This window comes from Orycteropus afer, unplaced genomic scaffold (genome assembly GCF_000298275.1).
Source record: "Orycteropus afer afer isolate SDZICR_OR568_19922 unplaced genomic scaffold, OryAfe1.0 scaffold00130, whole genome shotgun sequence".
NCBI lineage: Eukaryota > Metazoa > Chordata > Mammalia > Tubulidentata > Orycteropodidae > Orycteropus > Orycteropus afer.
This window is the reverse complement of record NW_006921717.1, coordinates 3,363,308-3,377,491: the sequence shown is the minus strand read 5'-3', so window position 1 is coordinate 3,377,491 and position 14,184 is coordinate 3,363,308. Positions and strand designations below refer to the sequence as shown.

The 14,184-nt window shown below is 59.4% G+C and overlaps 2 protein-coding genes across 2 annotated transcripts; one reads left to right on the top strand and one right to left on the bottom strand.

Moving 5' to 3' along the window:
* On the top strand, positions 1–5,478 carry MUS81 (MUS81 structure-specific endonuclease subunit). Its single transcript, XM_007944759.1, has 16 exons — positions 1–135; positions 215–344; positions 557–657; positions 1,318–1,422; positions 1,601–1,669; positions 1,823–1,908; positions 2,660–2,800; positions 2,951–3,046; positions 3,131–3,252; positions 3,340–3,437; positions 3,954–4,070; positions 4,163–4,258; positions 4,437–4,565; positions 4,643–4,746; positions 5,250–5,333; positions 5,412–5,478. The coding sequence occupies exons 1-16, from the start codon at positions 1–3 to the stop codon at positions 5,476–5,478; spliced, it is 1,680 nt and encodes a 559-aa protein (XP_007942950.1).
* A 770-nt stretch (positions 5,479–6,248) lies between these two features.
* Positions 6,249–13,340, bottom strand: EFEMP2 (EGF containing fibulin extracellular matrix protein 2). The gene is made up of 10 exons (XM_007944758.2): positions 13,215–13,340; positions 12,954–13,002; positions 12,150–12,356; positions 11,468–11,590; positions 11,053–11,169; positions 10,803–10,922; positions 8,150–8,269; positions 7,936–8,062; positions 7,497–7,692; positions 6,249–6,410 (listed from the first exon to the last, which is right to left on the bottom strand). Exons 1-10 carry the CDS (start codon positions 13,323–13,325, stop codon positions 6,249–6,251), a joined length of 1,332 nt encoding a protein of 443 aa, XP_007942949.1. The 5' UTR covers positions 13,326–13,340.
* Between the last annotated feature and the right edge of the window lie 844 nt (positions 13,341–14,184).

Genomic DNA, 14,184 nt, shown 5'->3' with positions numbered 1-14,184 from the left:
ATGGCGGCGCCGGTCCGCCTGGGCCGGAAGCGCCCGCTACCGGTTTGCCCCAACCCGCTCTTCGTACGCTGGCTGACTGAGTGGCGGGACGAGGCGACCAGCAGGGGGCGCCGCACGCGCTTCGTGTTTCAGAAGGTGAGGCCTGGGCCAGCCTGATGGGGGCGGGCGCTTGCCAAGTTGGTCCTTAAGGCCGCACCCCCCTGCCCCGCCGCAGGCGCTGCGCTCGCTCCGGCGGTACCCTTTGCCCCTGCGCAGCGGGAAGGAAGCCAAGATCCTGCAACACTTTGGAGACGGGCTCTGCCGGATGCTGGATGAGCGACTGCAGCAGCACCGCGCGTCGGGCGGTGAGCGCGGGGGTCGAGCTTTCTCTGCCCCACCAGGTGTATCTATTTAGGATACCGTGGCTTCAAGCGCTCCATTCCTGCCCAAGTCGTTTGCCCCCGGCTGGTTCTCCGAGTTCACTTTCCCTCGTACCGCACGAACGTGCTGCGTCCCAGCCCCTTCTCGCCTGCTAGATTCTGTGGGCACCGGGGGTGACTCTCTTCCGCCTTCGCAGGTGACCATGCCCCGGTCTCACCATCGCGGAAGAGGAGGTCAGCCCCGAAAGGGCCATCCGTGGAAGCGCCACCCACGGAAGCCCAGGACCCTTCCATGCCCGTGAGCAGGGAACAAGGGGGGATTAGCAGGGAAGGTGGGAGAACCGGAAGTAAGATTTCCTCACGTAGGAGTTAGCATTCTCAGGGGATGTCGATGTTTGGAGGACAATTGAACTACTTACGGTTTTGGAAACTCTATGAGGTAGTTCACCTGTGCCTTAAAGGATCGCAATGAGTTGGACTCGACTCCATGGCAGTGGGCTTGGTTTTTGCTTGGGTTCAAATAGCTGTGTTGGTGACGCCCGGACTTAAACGAACAAAGATTTAGTTTGACAGAGTCTTCTTTTTTGTGGATGGCAGTATTGAAAATAGAGTTGCTAAGAATTCTGTGATTAAGCTCCTTAGGGGCCCAGCCCTGTGAGTGGAGGGGGGCAGTAGGCCATTATTGGGTTTTTCAGCCCAAGGGAGAGTCTACAATGGGTGGCGGTCCTAGATAACTGAGGGTGGGCCAGGCTGTCCCCACAATAACCCATTGCCTGATCCCAGCTCTACCGAGGTACTTCCTGTTCTCAGGACTATTTTATAGGTAAAGAGTGAGGCAGCTGAGTGACTGGATCTGGCCTGCGGGAACGGAACCTGAATGTCAGGTGTCCTGACCCAGCCGGGTTCAGAAACAGTGCCTGACTGGCTTTTGTGTTCAGAGCCCCTCTGTACCTTTCAGGATCCAGCCCGGCCCAAATGGAAAGGTTCTGGCGGCTACTGGCCAGCCCGGCACTCAGGAGCCCGGGCTGTGTTGCTGGTACTGCTGCTTTCCCGGGAACACCTGGTGAGCACCCAGGGGCGGAGGGGGTGGGGGCGCTCTGGAAGAAGGCTGGCCAGGGCAAGGCGACAGAAATCATCCAGCCACGGGGGCCGGGAGAGAGGCCTGGGGTGCCTAAGGGGATGAGCACAGGGCAGCGGGGCCAGGCACTACGCCCACCTTGTCATTTCCATCTGGATTTCAGAACCCTAGTGGTTGCAGCTTCCTAACCAAGGAGGAGCTGCTGCAGAGATGTGCCCAGAAGGCTCCCCGGGTAAGTGCAGAGGTGGGGAAGAGAGGGCCAAGGCCCCTGGAGGCTGTCCTTCTCAGGCACAGGTGGTGTGGAGCCTGGCGGGGGCTGGGGTCGGAGAGAGTGTGGGCAAGATGGCATCAATGTCTCCCAGCAGACCTCCTCCCCTGTCAACAGGTGGTCCCTGGGAGTGCTCGACCTTGGCCAGCCCTCCGATCCCTCCTCCACCGGAACCTTGTCTTCAGAACACACCACCCAGCCAGGTGGGGCCAAGTGCAGGGGCCATGGGGCAGGGGCAGCAGACCTGACATTCTTCACAGGGCCTGCTGTCACCCAGCAAGGTCCAGGCTCATGCTGGGTACCGGTCCCCCGTTGTTGGGATACCAGGAGGGTCACAAAGACAAAGAGAAGCATCCTCCCATTTAATCCCCATCCAGGCTTCTTCTTTCTGCTTGTTTCCCGGGATCCAGCCACGTGCCCCCGTGTCTAAGGACACCTGCCGCTTCTCACTTATAGTCTCTTCTTTACTAGTTCTGTGACTCATGTGTCCTCCTAGTTGCAGTGTTCTATGTCTGTCCCCAGCTTCACATCCTCTACTCTGCCCTGTGTCCCCTAGCTTACCACTTTCTCCAAGGAGCATTCAATTCCTCCTGCCTTAGTTTGATGACAGCAGGGCCGGGAGGGAGGAGGGGTTACAGGGGAAGCAGACTTTGCTGAGGAAGTGGCATCTGACAAGCCATGGGACCAGGAAGAGATTCCAGGGGAAGGTGGCAGCAGCAGCAGGGACCGGGGAGGAGAGCCTGAGACATTTACTGCAGACCTGGGAAGGCAAGGCGTGCTGGTGGATTCAGAGAAAGCTAATTGGATTATACGCGGGGGGGAGATGCTGTGGGGGTGCCTGCTCACACAGGGTCGCCAAGAGGGCGGTGCAGCCAGCCCAGCTGGAGGTAGACAGGAGAGCTGCCAGGTTTGAGGGAAGAAGGGAGACCTGTGTTTACCTCCCCCACCGCCCAGGTATTCACTGACCCCGGAGGGTCTGGAGCTGGCCCAGAAGCTGGCCGAGTCGGAGGGCCTGAGCTCACTGACTGTGGGCATGGAGCCGGGGGAGCCCCCCGGGGAGGAGCCAGAAGCGCCAGGAACAGCAGCGGCTGCGCTGTGAGCTATGTGGCCTCTGAAATGAGGCCAGCCCCCACTCCCGCCTCCACGCCCATAGCGGAGCTTGGGTCATTCCACCTTCTCCGGGAGGAGGAAGGGCCTGTCTTGGCACTGGGGTTCTCGCCTCACACACGCTCCTCCGCCCCACAGTGGCGCCAGTGACGGGGCAGTCCAGCAGCCACCACTGGAGCTGGGGCCTGGAGAGTACAGGGTGCTGCTGTGTGTGGATGTCAGCGAGACCACAGGGTGAGTGGAGGAGGAGGCGGAGACAGGATGCTGTCAGGGGGCACCCAGCCTGCCCTGACCTTGGCCCCGGCCTTGGAACTCCAGGACCAGGCCCAGGGCGGAGCTGCTTGGCGAGCTGGAGCGGCTGCACGTGAGCCATACGGTCCGCAAGTTGCACGTCGGGGACTTCGTGTGGGTGGCACAGGAGACCAGGCCCAGAGACCCGGGTAAGGGGTCCCGGTGGGTGGTGTCAGCAGCAGGCCCAGCAGGTGGGGGGACGTGAGCCACTGAGCCCCTCCTTGGCCTCTCGGCAGCGAGGCCCGGCGAGCTCGTGCTGGACCACATCGTGGAGCGAAAACGGCTGGACGACCTGTGCAGCAGCATCATAGACGGCCGCTTCCACGAGCAGAAGGTTCACTCGCCGACCTGCCCTGCGCTCTGCTCCCGGGCCCGCCAGGATGTGCCCCCCGAGTCCAGGGGCGCCGCCTCAGCCCCGAGGAATCCAAGGGCACTTGTGGGGGGCCTCCCCCACGGCTGGCCGTACCCCCCCGGGAGAGCTGCTTCCGGGCAGCCCTGGGACCGTGTCCCACCAGACACTCGGAGTGTGCAGGAACCCTGTGCTGGGCGGAGGGGCACAGTAAAGACCCCTGGTGGCCAGACCCTTCAATCTTGAGTAAACACAGCCCTGATGTCCGGGAGAGGAACAGCAGCGGCTGCACCCAGTACTGGTCGCTGGGCTGGCCCTGTAGTCAGAGACCGTGGGTGGACGGAGCCTTGAGAATGGGCATGACTGAGGAAGGGAAGACAGTTCAGGCCAGGGTCACAGTGTGAGCAGTGGGGCAGCGGCCGCCTTGAGGTGGGTGGAGAGGCTGGGGGTGAGGAGGGGACCAACTGGGGGACCAGTCACTTGCTTCTGCCACCTCCCCAGTTTCGGCTAAAGCGCTGCGGCCTGGGGCGCCGGGTCTACCTGGTGGAGGAGCATGGCTCCGCCCAGAACCTCAGCCTTCCTGAGAGCACCCTTCTGCAGGCTGTCACCAACACTCAGGTGAGCGGGAGGGTGGGGCCAGCCTGGCGCGGGCCCCATGCTCGGTGGCTCTGGCCAGGAACCTCCTCCTACTCTCGGCCCCTCTTCCGCAGGTCATCGATGGCTTCTTTGTGAAGCGCACGGCCGACATTAAGGAATCAGCTGCCTACCTGGCCCTCTTGACCCGGGGCCTGCAGAGACAATACCAGGTGAGCGGATAAGCCCAGCGGGCACTGGCCTTCCACCTGGGCGCTCATTCCCCTGAGGGAGGCGGAGCAGGTGAGATCCCCATTCCTCCGGCTGGCCCACTGAGGCCTCGTTGGGCAAGGGCTGGCTGGGGATGGTCCCCTGGACCTCTGGCCCAGCCTCATTCCCCTTTCACCTCAGGGCTACACCCTACGCAGCCGCCCCTGGGGAACCCCAGAGAACCCTGAACCAGGTGCCGGGCCCTCCCCAAACCCTCTCTGCTCACTGCTTACGTTCAGTGACTTCAACGCAGGAGCCGTCAAGAACAAGGTACTGCCTTTGCCCTAGTCCTGCGAACATGGCTGGCCCGAGACCAGCCCTGACCCTACCCCCACCCCCACCCCCAGGCCCAGTCCGTCCGGGAGGTGTTTGCCCGTCAGCTGATGCAGGTGCGCGGAATGAGTGGGGAGAAGGCAGCAGCCCTGGTGGATCGGTACAGCACCCCTGCCAGGTAGGTCCCCAAGCGTCCCTGCATAGGACTCAGTTCAGCCAGTGCTTTGTTGGGGTGCCCAGAGATAGGTGACCCAGCTGAACCCCAGAGGGCTCACCAAACTTGGGGCAGGGGAGCCAGGACCAAACCACATCCTAGACACTGGGGAGGCCATGGGAGAGGAAGACCTCGGGAAACAGGAGGCCCCTGGGTAGGGAGCCAGCCAGGCCCATTGTGCTGGGCTGAGATTCCCAGACACGGGGGCATCTTGTACATGCAGCTTTTAACACGTTGGCTTGTCCCGTCCCCGTGCGTCTGCAGGAAGGGAGGCCGGTGGGATGTGCAGGGCCTTGAGTGCCAGGCTCAGGAAGTGGAGCAGCGACCCCACCCTTCATACCCATGTAGACCCTTTCCTGCCTCCTTGCCCACGGTGCTGGCCTGGGGCTGGGTTCCGAGCAGGCCAGCGAGTAGCCGTAGTCAAACGTCAGAAATCCCAACATCCCACCTACCTCCCCGCCCCCCAGCCTCTTAGCAGCCTATGACGCCTGTGAGACTCCCAAGGAGCAGGAGATGATGCTGAGCACCATCAAGTGTGGGCGTCTGCAGAGGTGAGGGGCGCGGAGGGCACAGCCGGGGCGGGGGCTGCAGGGCGCGGGGCCTGACCTCATCTGCCTCTCGTCCTGCAGGAATCTCGGGCCCGCCCTCAGCAAGACCTTGTCCCAGCTCTACTGTACCTGCGGTCCCCTGACCTGAGCTGAGCCAAGAGACAGATTCCACTCTTGCCTTCCCCCTCCCCGGCTGCTTGATAGCCTTTTAACTGGCCCCTCTTGAGCTATAATAAAAATTTAAGTGTTCACAGCTTTACTCACGGAAGAGGCAGAATTGAGGAGGCAGGAATGGGGGAGCCCTTGTGGTCTGGTTTTAGACTGAGCTCCTCAGAACCCTGGAGCCCCACAGAGCACTAAGGCTGCCAAGGAGTTGAACTCGGGGGCCTCTGCAAGTCAGAACCACAAGGGCAGTGGTCGCAGTTTGCCTTGAGAAGTTCTGTAGCCTGGGAAAGAAAAGCTTGGAACCCACTGACAGTCCGTCTGCTTCGTGTTACGGATGGAAACACTGAGGCACAGGAGTGAGGAGGCCTTGTCCAAATTCATGGTTTGAGGCGCAGCTGGAACTGGAACCCAGGGCCTCCTGGCCCTGCCCAGAGCGGGAGACCCCTAGCAAAGCTGCCAAGCCCCAAGCTGAGTTGAGGCCTCGTGACCTCTCACCAGGGTGATCTGACACCTGGTGGATGTAGACCAATCGCAGCCTTGGAGATGGGCTCCCAGCTCCCGCCATGGGGCCCTCTTCCCCAGCCTGGGGTCCCTACAGTGTCACCCCCACCTCAGCCACCAGGACTCCTTCTTTCTCCCTTTATTGCCTTTCTCTCTCGGCCCTTCACAACAGCGTCTTCCCTTTTAGCAGAACGCAGTCCTCCCTGAAGCCCAGGCTCCTCCCTTCACTCCCTGAGGGTCCCACGCCCCTCCTCAGAAGGTGTAGGCCCCCACGAAGACGGTGAGTCTCAGTACAGAGCTGGCCCGGTAACTCATGAGGGAGTTCATGGTGACCATCTCCAGGTCCAGCACGTACTCCCGGGGGCCCGTCACGGGCCGGGCGAGGACCAGCATGGCGCTGACGTTGTTGATTTGCTGCAGGGCACGGGGGGGGGGGGGACACATAGATTGTGTCAGCCTGTATGTTGGGACCCTAACCCAGCATCACCTCCTGACCGCTATGCCTCATCCCCAAGCCAGCTGCCCAGGAAGCAGAACCTGCCCAGGCTGACGGCTGTCCTATCCCGTCCTCTCATCTCCCCTCCTGCCCCCAGGTCCTGCCCTCAGAAATAGTCCCTTGGTGCTCTTCCCACCATAGCCGGCTGGTCTAACCAGTGACGCAGATGTGGGACAAGGCCAGAGTGAGACTTTGGAGCGGTGGGGCCTGTGGTGACCTGGAGCAGGCAGACACCCCTTCACAGCATTCCATTTCAAACAGAAGAAACAAGGATTGATATCAGACAAACCCATTCTTCAAGTGAATACAGCCCAAGGGCCATGGGTTTGAGACCCCTGCACACACACCCCTGCTCTCAGTGTGAGCCTGGCCGCTCCCCACCTCACAGCACCAGCAGCAAAGAGCTGGGTCCTCCAGCCCTACATCCACCAAGCCTGCTCTCCTCTCATGGGGTCCAGCCCCCCCTTGCCCACCTCTCTTTGAAGGCCTCCCAGGCCCCTCACTTGGGTGAAGAAACAGGCCAGACAGTGTAAACCAGTGCAGGGATGCAAACCCCAGAGGCCGAGTGCCTCCTTAGAAAAGCATTTAGCAACCTGCAGCTTGTACCACAGAGCTCTGGTGGTGCAGTGGTCAAAGCATTACAGCTCAATGGGAGTGGGTTTGGTTTGGGTAATTTACCATGGGAATTTAGGTCCTAACCACTCAGTGCAGACCTATAGACATGACTCAGACCAGATACCAATCCTCAAGGGGCTCACAGCCCAGTGGGAAGACAGCCATATAAACAGCCCCACAAAGCTCTGGGCATTGTTTTGTTCTCCCTCTGAGGCGCCCAGGGAGGACAGTGTAAACCGAAAGGCAATACTGCAGTATTACCAAGAGCAAATCCCGCCCCCGAAGGCGGGGCTTCTGTTGAAAGGGCGGAGCTTAGCCACACTTTGGGCTTCCTGGAATTAAATGGTGGATTTTGCACGTCAGTTGAGTGGTGGCTGCAAAGGGCTTACCCGAATGTAGAAATCCCCTTGCGAGTTTCCAGCACGGATCTGAAAGGCATTGTAGGCGCCTGGGTAGACGGACGTCGCTTGGATCTGGAACACGTCGGCGGGCACGCTCCGCTCAGAGGTGATGCTCATATAACGGTGCACGATGGATGAAGGCTGCTCCCGGCACAGGGGGTTGGAGGTCGGACAGAGGCAGCGGCTGGAGACCCCAAGATGGAGGACACGAATGAGGGCCCAGCCGGTCCCCCAAATCTTGCCTACCACCAAAAGGCGGGAGGGGACGATGGATCCTCGCTCCTGCTACAACAGGGCTCACGCTAGTCACGGAGGACTACAACTCCCATCAGCCCACGGGGCACCCGTAAGCTCAGATAGACGCCAGTCAGCCTCAGTCGGCTGGGAGTTGTACTTCCTTTGAGCGCTCGGCGACGAGTTGACTCACTTGTCGGACACCTGGACGTAGGGCTCCACGCAACGGTTGGTGTCCACGCAGCGGTATCCCCCATGGTAGTTGACACAGGTCTGGGTCTCGGAGCACTGGTGCTCGCCCGACTCGCACTCGTCAATGTCTGTGCCGGGGGAGAACAGCTGGAACCCAGGCGTCAGACCAGCAGCCCCTCACGCCACCCTGCCCTACCCGCCCCGCCAACCTGTACCTTGGCAGAGGCGCGTGGCCAGCAGCTGGTAGCCCTGCGGGCAGTGGCAGGAGAAGCGGCCTGGCTCGTTAACACAGCGGTACTGGCAGAGATAACTGGAATAGCTGCATTCGTCGATATCTGAGGAAGGGGTGGGGCTGGTCAGATGGGGGGCGCTAAAGGAATCCTCTCGATTCAGTTCCGCGACCATTTACTCAGAGCCCAGCCCCATGGTAGGAACAGGAGGGAAGGCAGAGAGAGGAAGGAGACAGCCCCCCAAGCTTAGCAAAAACAAACCCATCGCCTTGCATTCCATTCTGATTGGTGGCGCCCCCACGTGTTAGAGATCAGTATCGCTGCACACGGTTTTCTTGGCCATAATCTGACAGGAGCTCATCACCAGACTAGTCCTCTGTGCGGCCGCTAGGGGGGGTCCGAACCTCCAACCTTTAGGTTAGTGGTTGAGCACCAACCGTTTGTGCCACCCCAAGCTTCAGAGGGACAGAAATGTCAAGGTTTCCCACACCACCCCAGTTCAAACCTCTCTCTCTGCCCCAGAGCTATAAAAAGACACTCAGTAAAAGCACTGGGAATCTCAAGGCCTGGGTTTGAATCTTACCGACTGATTTTGGGGACTCTCGATTTCCGTCAGTAAAATGAGTGACTTAGAGTAGACCTGAGGATGCAGCCTGCCCTGGTTTTCAATAACTTGCCCAATCCTCGTGATCCACAATGGATCCAAGCACTGTGAGCGGGGCAGGCAGGGCCCAGGCCTTCTGGTCTGAGCCAGGTGCCCATGGGGCCTTCCTCATCAGGAAGCACAACATCAACAGGGTGCGAGGCCAGGTGACGTGGCGGGAGAAGACTGGGATCGAGCCCAGTCCCACCTCACCCCTAGCTGCGTGGCCTTGGCAGTCATGGAACTTCTCTTCATTGTCTAATGAAAGTCACCATTTATCAGGACACTATGCTTATTCTGTTTTGCAGTCCTCTTAACAAACCTTGGGGGTAGTATTAATGTCCTCATTTTATTGAGGAAGAAAAAAACGTACGTACCTGACCTCACTGGGGTGCTGACAGGATTAAATGAGGCAAAGGAGGGAAGTAAGTTCCACACACAGCACTGGGTAAGGTCTCAATAATCAGCAGTCCCTTGGGAGCTCTGGTGGCGCAGTGCCTGAGACATTCGACCGCTAACCAGAAGGCTGGTGGTTCAAACCCCACCGGCCACTCCTCAGAAAGATTGGGCAATCGACTTCCATAGAGATACTGGCTCGGAAACCCAAGGAGGAGTCACTATAAGTCAGATTCCACTCAACTGCAGTGAGGTTTTTTATTTTTGTTTTTGTTTAAGGTGTTGTTAAAGGAGCTCTGGTGGTGTAGTGCCTAAAGCATTTGACTGCTAACCAGAAGGTTGGCGGTTCAAACCCACCAGCCACTCCATGGAAGGAAGATGGGGCAATCTACTGCCATAAGGATACTGCCTCGGAAACCCAAAGGGGGTTGCTATGAGTCGGAATCGACTTGATAGCAGCAGGTTGGGTTAGGTTAGTGTTGGTGTCTTGGTGGCGCAGTGGTTAAGAGCTTGGGTGCTAACTGAAAGGTCGTTGGTTCTAGCCCACCAGCCCACTCCATGGGAGAAAGACGTGGCAGTCTGTTTCCACAAAGACTACAGCCTAGGAAACCCTCTTGGGCAGTTCTATTCTGTCCTCTAGATTATGAGTTCGAATGTTGCAAAGGGGCCCTAGTGGTACAGTGGTTAAGTATTGGGCTGCTAACTGAAAGGTCAGCAGTTCAAATCCAAAACCAAACCCAACCCACTGCCACTGAGTAGATTCCAACTCATAGTGACATTTTAGGACAAAGTAGAACTGCCCCATAGAGTTTCCAAGGCTATAAATCCTTATAGATGCAGACTGCCTCATTTTTCTCCTTGCAGAATGGCTGGTAGGTTCAAACTGCTGACCTTTTGGTTAGCAGCTCAATACTCTAACCACTAAGCCACCTGAGCCCCTTAGTTCAAACCTACCATTTAATTAGAGAAAGATGTAGCTGTCTGCTTCTGACAGCCTTGGAAACCCCCTGGGGCAGTTCTACCCTGTCCTCTAGGGGCGCTGTGGATCAGAATAGCTCCACCTGCAGTGGGTGTGGTTTGGGCTTTGCTTCTGTGAAGGTTGACAGCCTTGGAAACCCTCTGGGGCAGTTCTACCTTGTCCTCTAGGGGCGCTGTGAGTCGGAAAACAATCAGTTCCACAGCAACAGGTGTGTGTGTGTGTGTGTTGCTGCTAAAGCTTGAAGAAGCCCAGGTCTGCTTTCACTTAATCCTTAAGAAAAGCCGTTTTACAGAAGGAATGGGCCCCAAGAGAAGCAACTTGCCCTAGTCCAGATTTGCATATAAGTACATCCAACTCCCAAGGTTTGTGGTACTCACATCCTTCCTCAGTTTCCCCAGTGAGCATCAGTGGAGACTAAACTGTTCCCCTCTGTACCACACCCCAAGGCTGGGAGTAGGCACCTTGCAACCAGCCCAGGTTGGGGAACACAGGAGGTGCGTGGGTGCAGATTGGATGGGACGTGGAGGCATCAGGCAGAGGACCGGGTGGTAGGGGGCAGGGCACAACTCAGGGCCTGGGGGACCAAGAGGATGAACGCGCACAGGGGGCTGAGGTCTCACCATTGCAGGAGAAGCCGTCCCGGTGCAGCTCGTAGCCTTGGTGGCAGCGACACAGGAAAGTCCCATAGGAGTTGAAGCAACGCTGCTCACACGGGGCCCCCATGTCACACTCATTCACATCTGGGGGTGCCAGCAAAAGGGGAAGGGGTGAAAGCAGAGAAGCAGCCCTGAGCCCATCCCCCGACCTGAGCTAGTCAGGAAGGGGGCTCCCCCAGCCTCTCCTCCCTGCCCTAGCCCAGCCCAGCCTCACCCACACAGGAGCGGTTGTTGGGTCCTAGCTGGAAGCCTGGCTCACACTGACAGCGAAAGGAGCCGGGCAGGTTCACGCAGCGGTGCTGGCAGTAGCGGTAGCGGCACTCATCTATGTCTGGGCAGGAGAAAGAAGACAACGGTCAGACTTCAGGCAGCGCCCAGCCTGCCAGGACTCAAGGCCTCACTACCCTTAGTCCTGTCAGTGTCTAGGGGACCAGACAGGGCCAGGTCAGCCGGGACCCCACACACACATCCAGTCCTCTGTGTTTGGTAGACAGGACAGCAGAGGTGTCAGAGGACTGGGGTGAAGCCACATTGGACCCGGGAGTGGGCTGGAGTGGACGTCAGGGGCCAAGGCAAAAGCCAGGCCAGTGGCTCAGAGCAGGGACTAGAGAGGCCCAGCCTGGACTCACCCACACACTCTGGCCCAATCTTGCGGTAGCCCTCAGGGCAGGTGCAGTGGTAGGAGCCAGGCAGGTTATGGCACTGCTGGCTGGGGCGGCAGTCGTGCAAGGCCTGGTCACACTCGTCCACATCTGTAGAAGACATCATTCAGCCCCTACCCAGGATCCGCTGTGCCTTCTGACATGACAGACCCCTCACAGTAGGAAGATACGGTCAGATACCACTCACATGGGCGCACACGGATTAAACCCTCGTGACAGCACAAATAGCAGGTAGCCAGCCTGGGAGCCAATGGGAGAGGCACCCCTGACCCATGCAACCCCAGGTCAGGGGCCACCAGAGACAGTCTCTGCCCACAGCTCCCAGAAGCACTGATTCCAAGACCTTCTCTTTCCTCCAAGACCCACGGCTCCCAGGGCTGGGATCTGGATCAGGAAGGGGGCAGAGGGCAGAGGCTGGGGAGTCCCAAGGGCTGACTGGGACAGTGGGACAGGAACTGGAGCCCCCTGTGGCAGGCCCACACACAGTGAGGGTCTTGGTGACGGGCTGGACGTCATCCCCGTGGCCCCGAGAAGCCACAGGAGGGTTGGAGCCAAGGAGGAACCGGAGGGCTAAGTTTTGGAGATGCAGTGTTGGGTGCTTTGCGGGGAAGACTGGAAGCCTCAGCACTACAGTGAGCCCCCCACTCACCCACACAGCTCTCCTGCTCGTCGGGTTCATAGCCGGGAGGGCAGGGATTGGGGTGTGGAGCAGGGGGCGGCGGGGGTGGGGATCCCTCGCCATGCAGGTCGTTGATGACGGCAGCCGACCGGGGCAGGCACAGGTAGCCCCCGTAATGGTTGATACATTTCATTTCACCCTTGCAGGCCTCGGGGATGGTCAAGCACTCATTGACATCTGTAGAGAGGGACCCAATAGGCACAGCCAGTCTCCTGGGCTGGTCCTAGGGGGTAGGGGCAGGAGCCTAGCTTGGCCTTCTCCATACTATGTGACTTCGACAAGGCCTCTACTGAATAGGCTAACGCTGCCTCCCTGTGGCCACCGGGGCTGGAGGCAAACAAACCAGCTGTTCCCACCCTTGCACCCATTTTTGCTCCAAGCAGGTCTCTATCCTTCCCCACAGCCCTGGCCCTGGCTCAGCCCGAGAATGACAGGCAGGCCTCCTGCCACCACCGTGGGCACTGCCCTCCTGAGTTGTGATGGAACAGGAGGGCGGCTCACCGAGGGTGGCCAGGACTCAACTGCTCTGGGCAGCGCCCTGTGCTGTCTTGCTTATTGGGGTGTGGGCAGGGTTTCCTGGGCTTCTCTGAGAGGGAGGGGCCTCGATGGCTCCTCCACCCCTAGCAGAGCTGGCCCCCAGAGATCCAGAGTGGGCCGTGGCCCAGCACAGCCCGGCTGATGACAGGCACTAGGCCCTCGCTGCTGCTCAGAGGTGGGGGTGCCCCTTCCTGGGCTCCCGGAGGGAGAGAGGGTCAGTCCCGTAGGTACACTCACCTCGGCAGTGCTGGCTGTCGGGGTCCCACTCATAGCCATCTGTACATTCCTGGAAGGGGACCAGAAGTGGCCTGTGGTCACCCCGCTTTCCTCCAAGCCCAGGGCCTGAGCCTGGCCCCCTCCCTGGCTGCTCCAAACAGTGGTCCCAGCCGCCCCACCAACCAGGGGACGGGAGCCCCTTCTCCAGGCGCAGCCACCCCAGGCTCCTTTCTCTGTGGCCCTACCCAGCCCTTCCCGGGCCGGCAGCCCCACTGTCCCCACCGTGTAGCTGTCAGGCTCCTCGGAGTCCTGGGGAGAGGCTGCCCCCAAGTGCAACAGCAGCAGCAGCCAGAGCAGTAGAGACCCGGGCAGGCAGGAGGCGAAGGTGAGCATCCTGGGGCTGCGAGGTGGTGGGCGGGAGGTCAGCGTGCCTCTGGCCGGGCACCCTCCAGTCCCCGTCCTGGGCCCCGGAGCCCTGGCCCGGGCCGGCCTCGCTCAGGACGACGCCGGGCGCCCAGGCGCCTCTCCCGGCCGGGCCGGCTCCTCCGCAGGCCCGAGCCCGGGGCCCGAGTTTCCAAGGCTATAAATCCTTATAGATGCAGACTGCCTCATTTTTTTCCTTGCAGAATGGCTGGTAGGTTCAAACTGCTGACCTTTTGGTTAGCAGCTCAATACTCTAACCACTAAGCCACCAGAGCCCCTTAGTTCAAACCTACCATTTAATTAGAGAAAGATGTAGCTGTCTGCTTCTGACAGCCTTGGAAACCCCCTGGGGCAGTTCTACCCTGTCCTCTAGGGGCGCTGTGGATCAGAATAGCTCCACCTGCAGTGGGTGTGGTTTGGGCTTTGCTTCTGTGAAGGTTGACAGCCTTGGAAACCCTCTGGGGCAGTTCTACCTTGTCCTCTAGGGGCGCTGTGAGTCGGAAAACAATCAGTTCCACAGCAACAGGTGTGTGTGTGTGTGTGTTGCTGCTAAAGCTTGAAGAAGCCCAGGTCTGCTTTCACTTAATCCTTAAGAAAAGCCGTTTTACAGAAGGAATGGGCCCCAAGAGAAGCAACTTGCCCTAGTCCAGATTTGCATATAAGTACATCCAACTCCCAAGGTTTGTGGTACTCACATCCTTCCTCAGTTTCCCCAGTGAGCATCAGTGGAGACTAAACTGTTCCCCTCTGTACCACACCCCAAGGCTGGGAGTAGGCACCTTGCAACCAGCCCAGGTTGGGGAACACAGGAGGTGCGTGGGTGCAGATT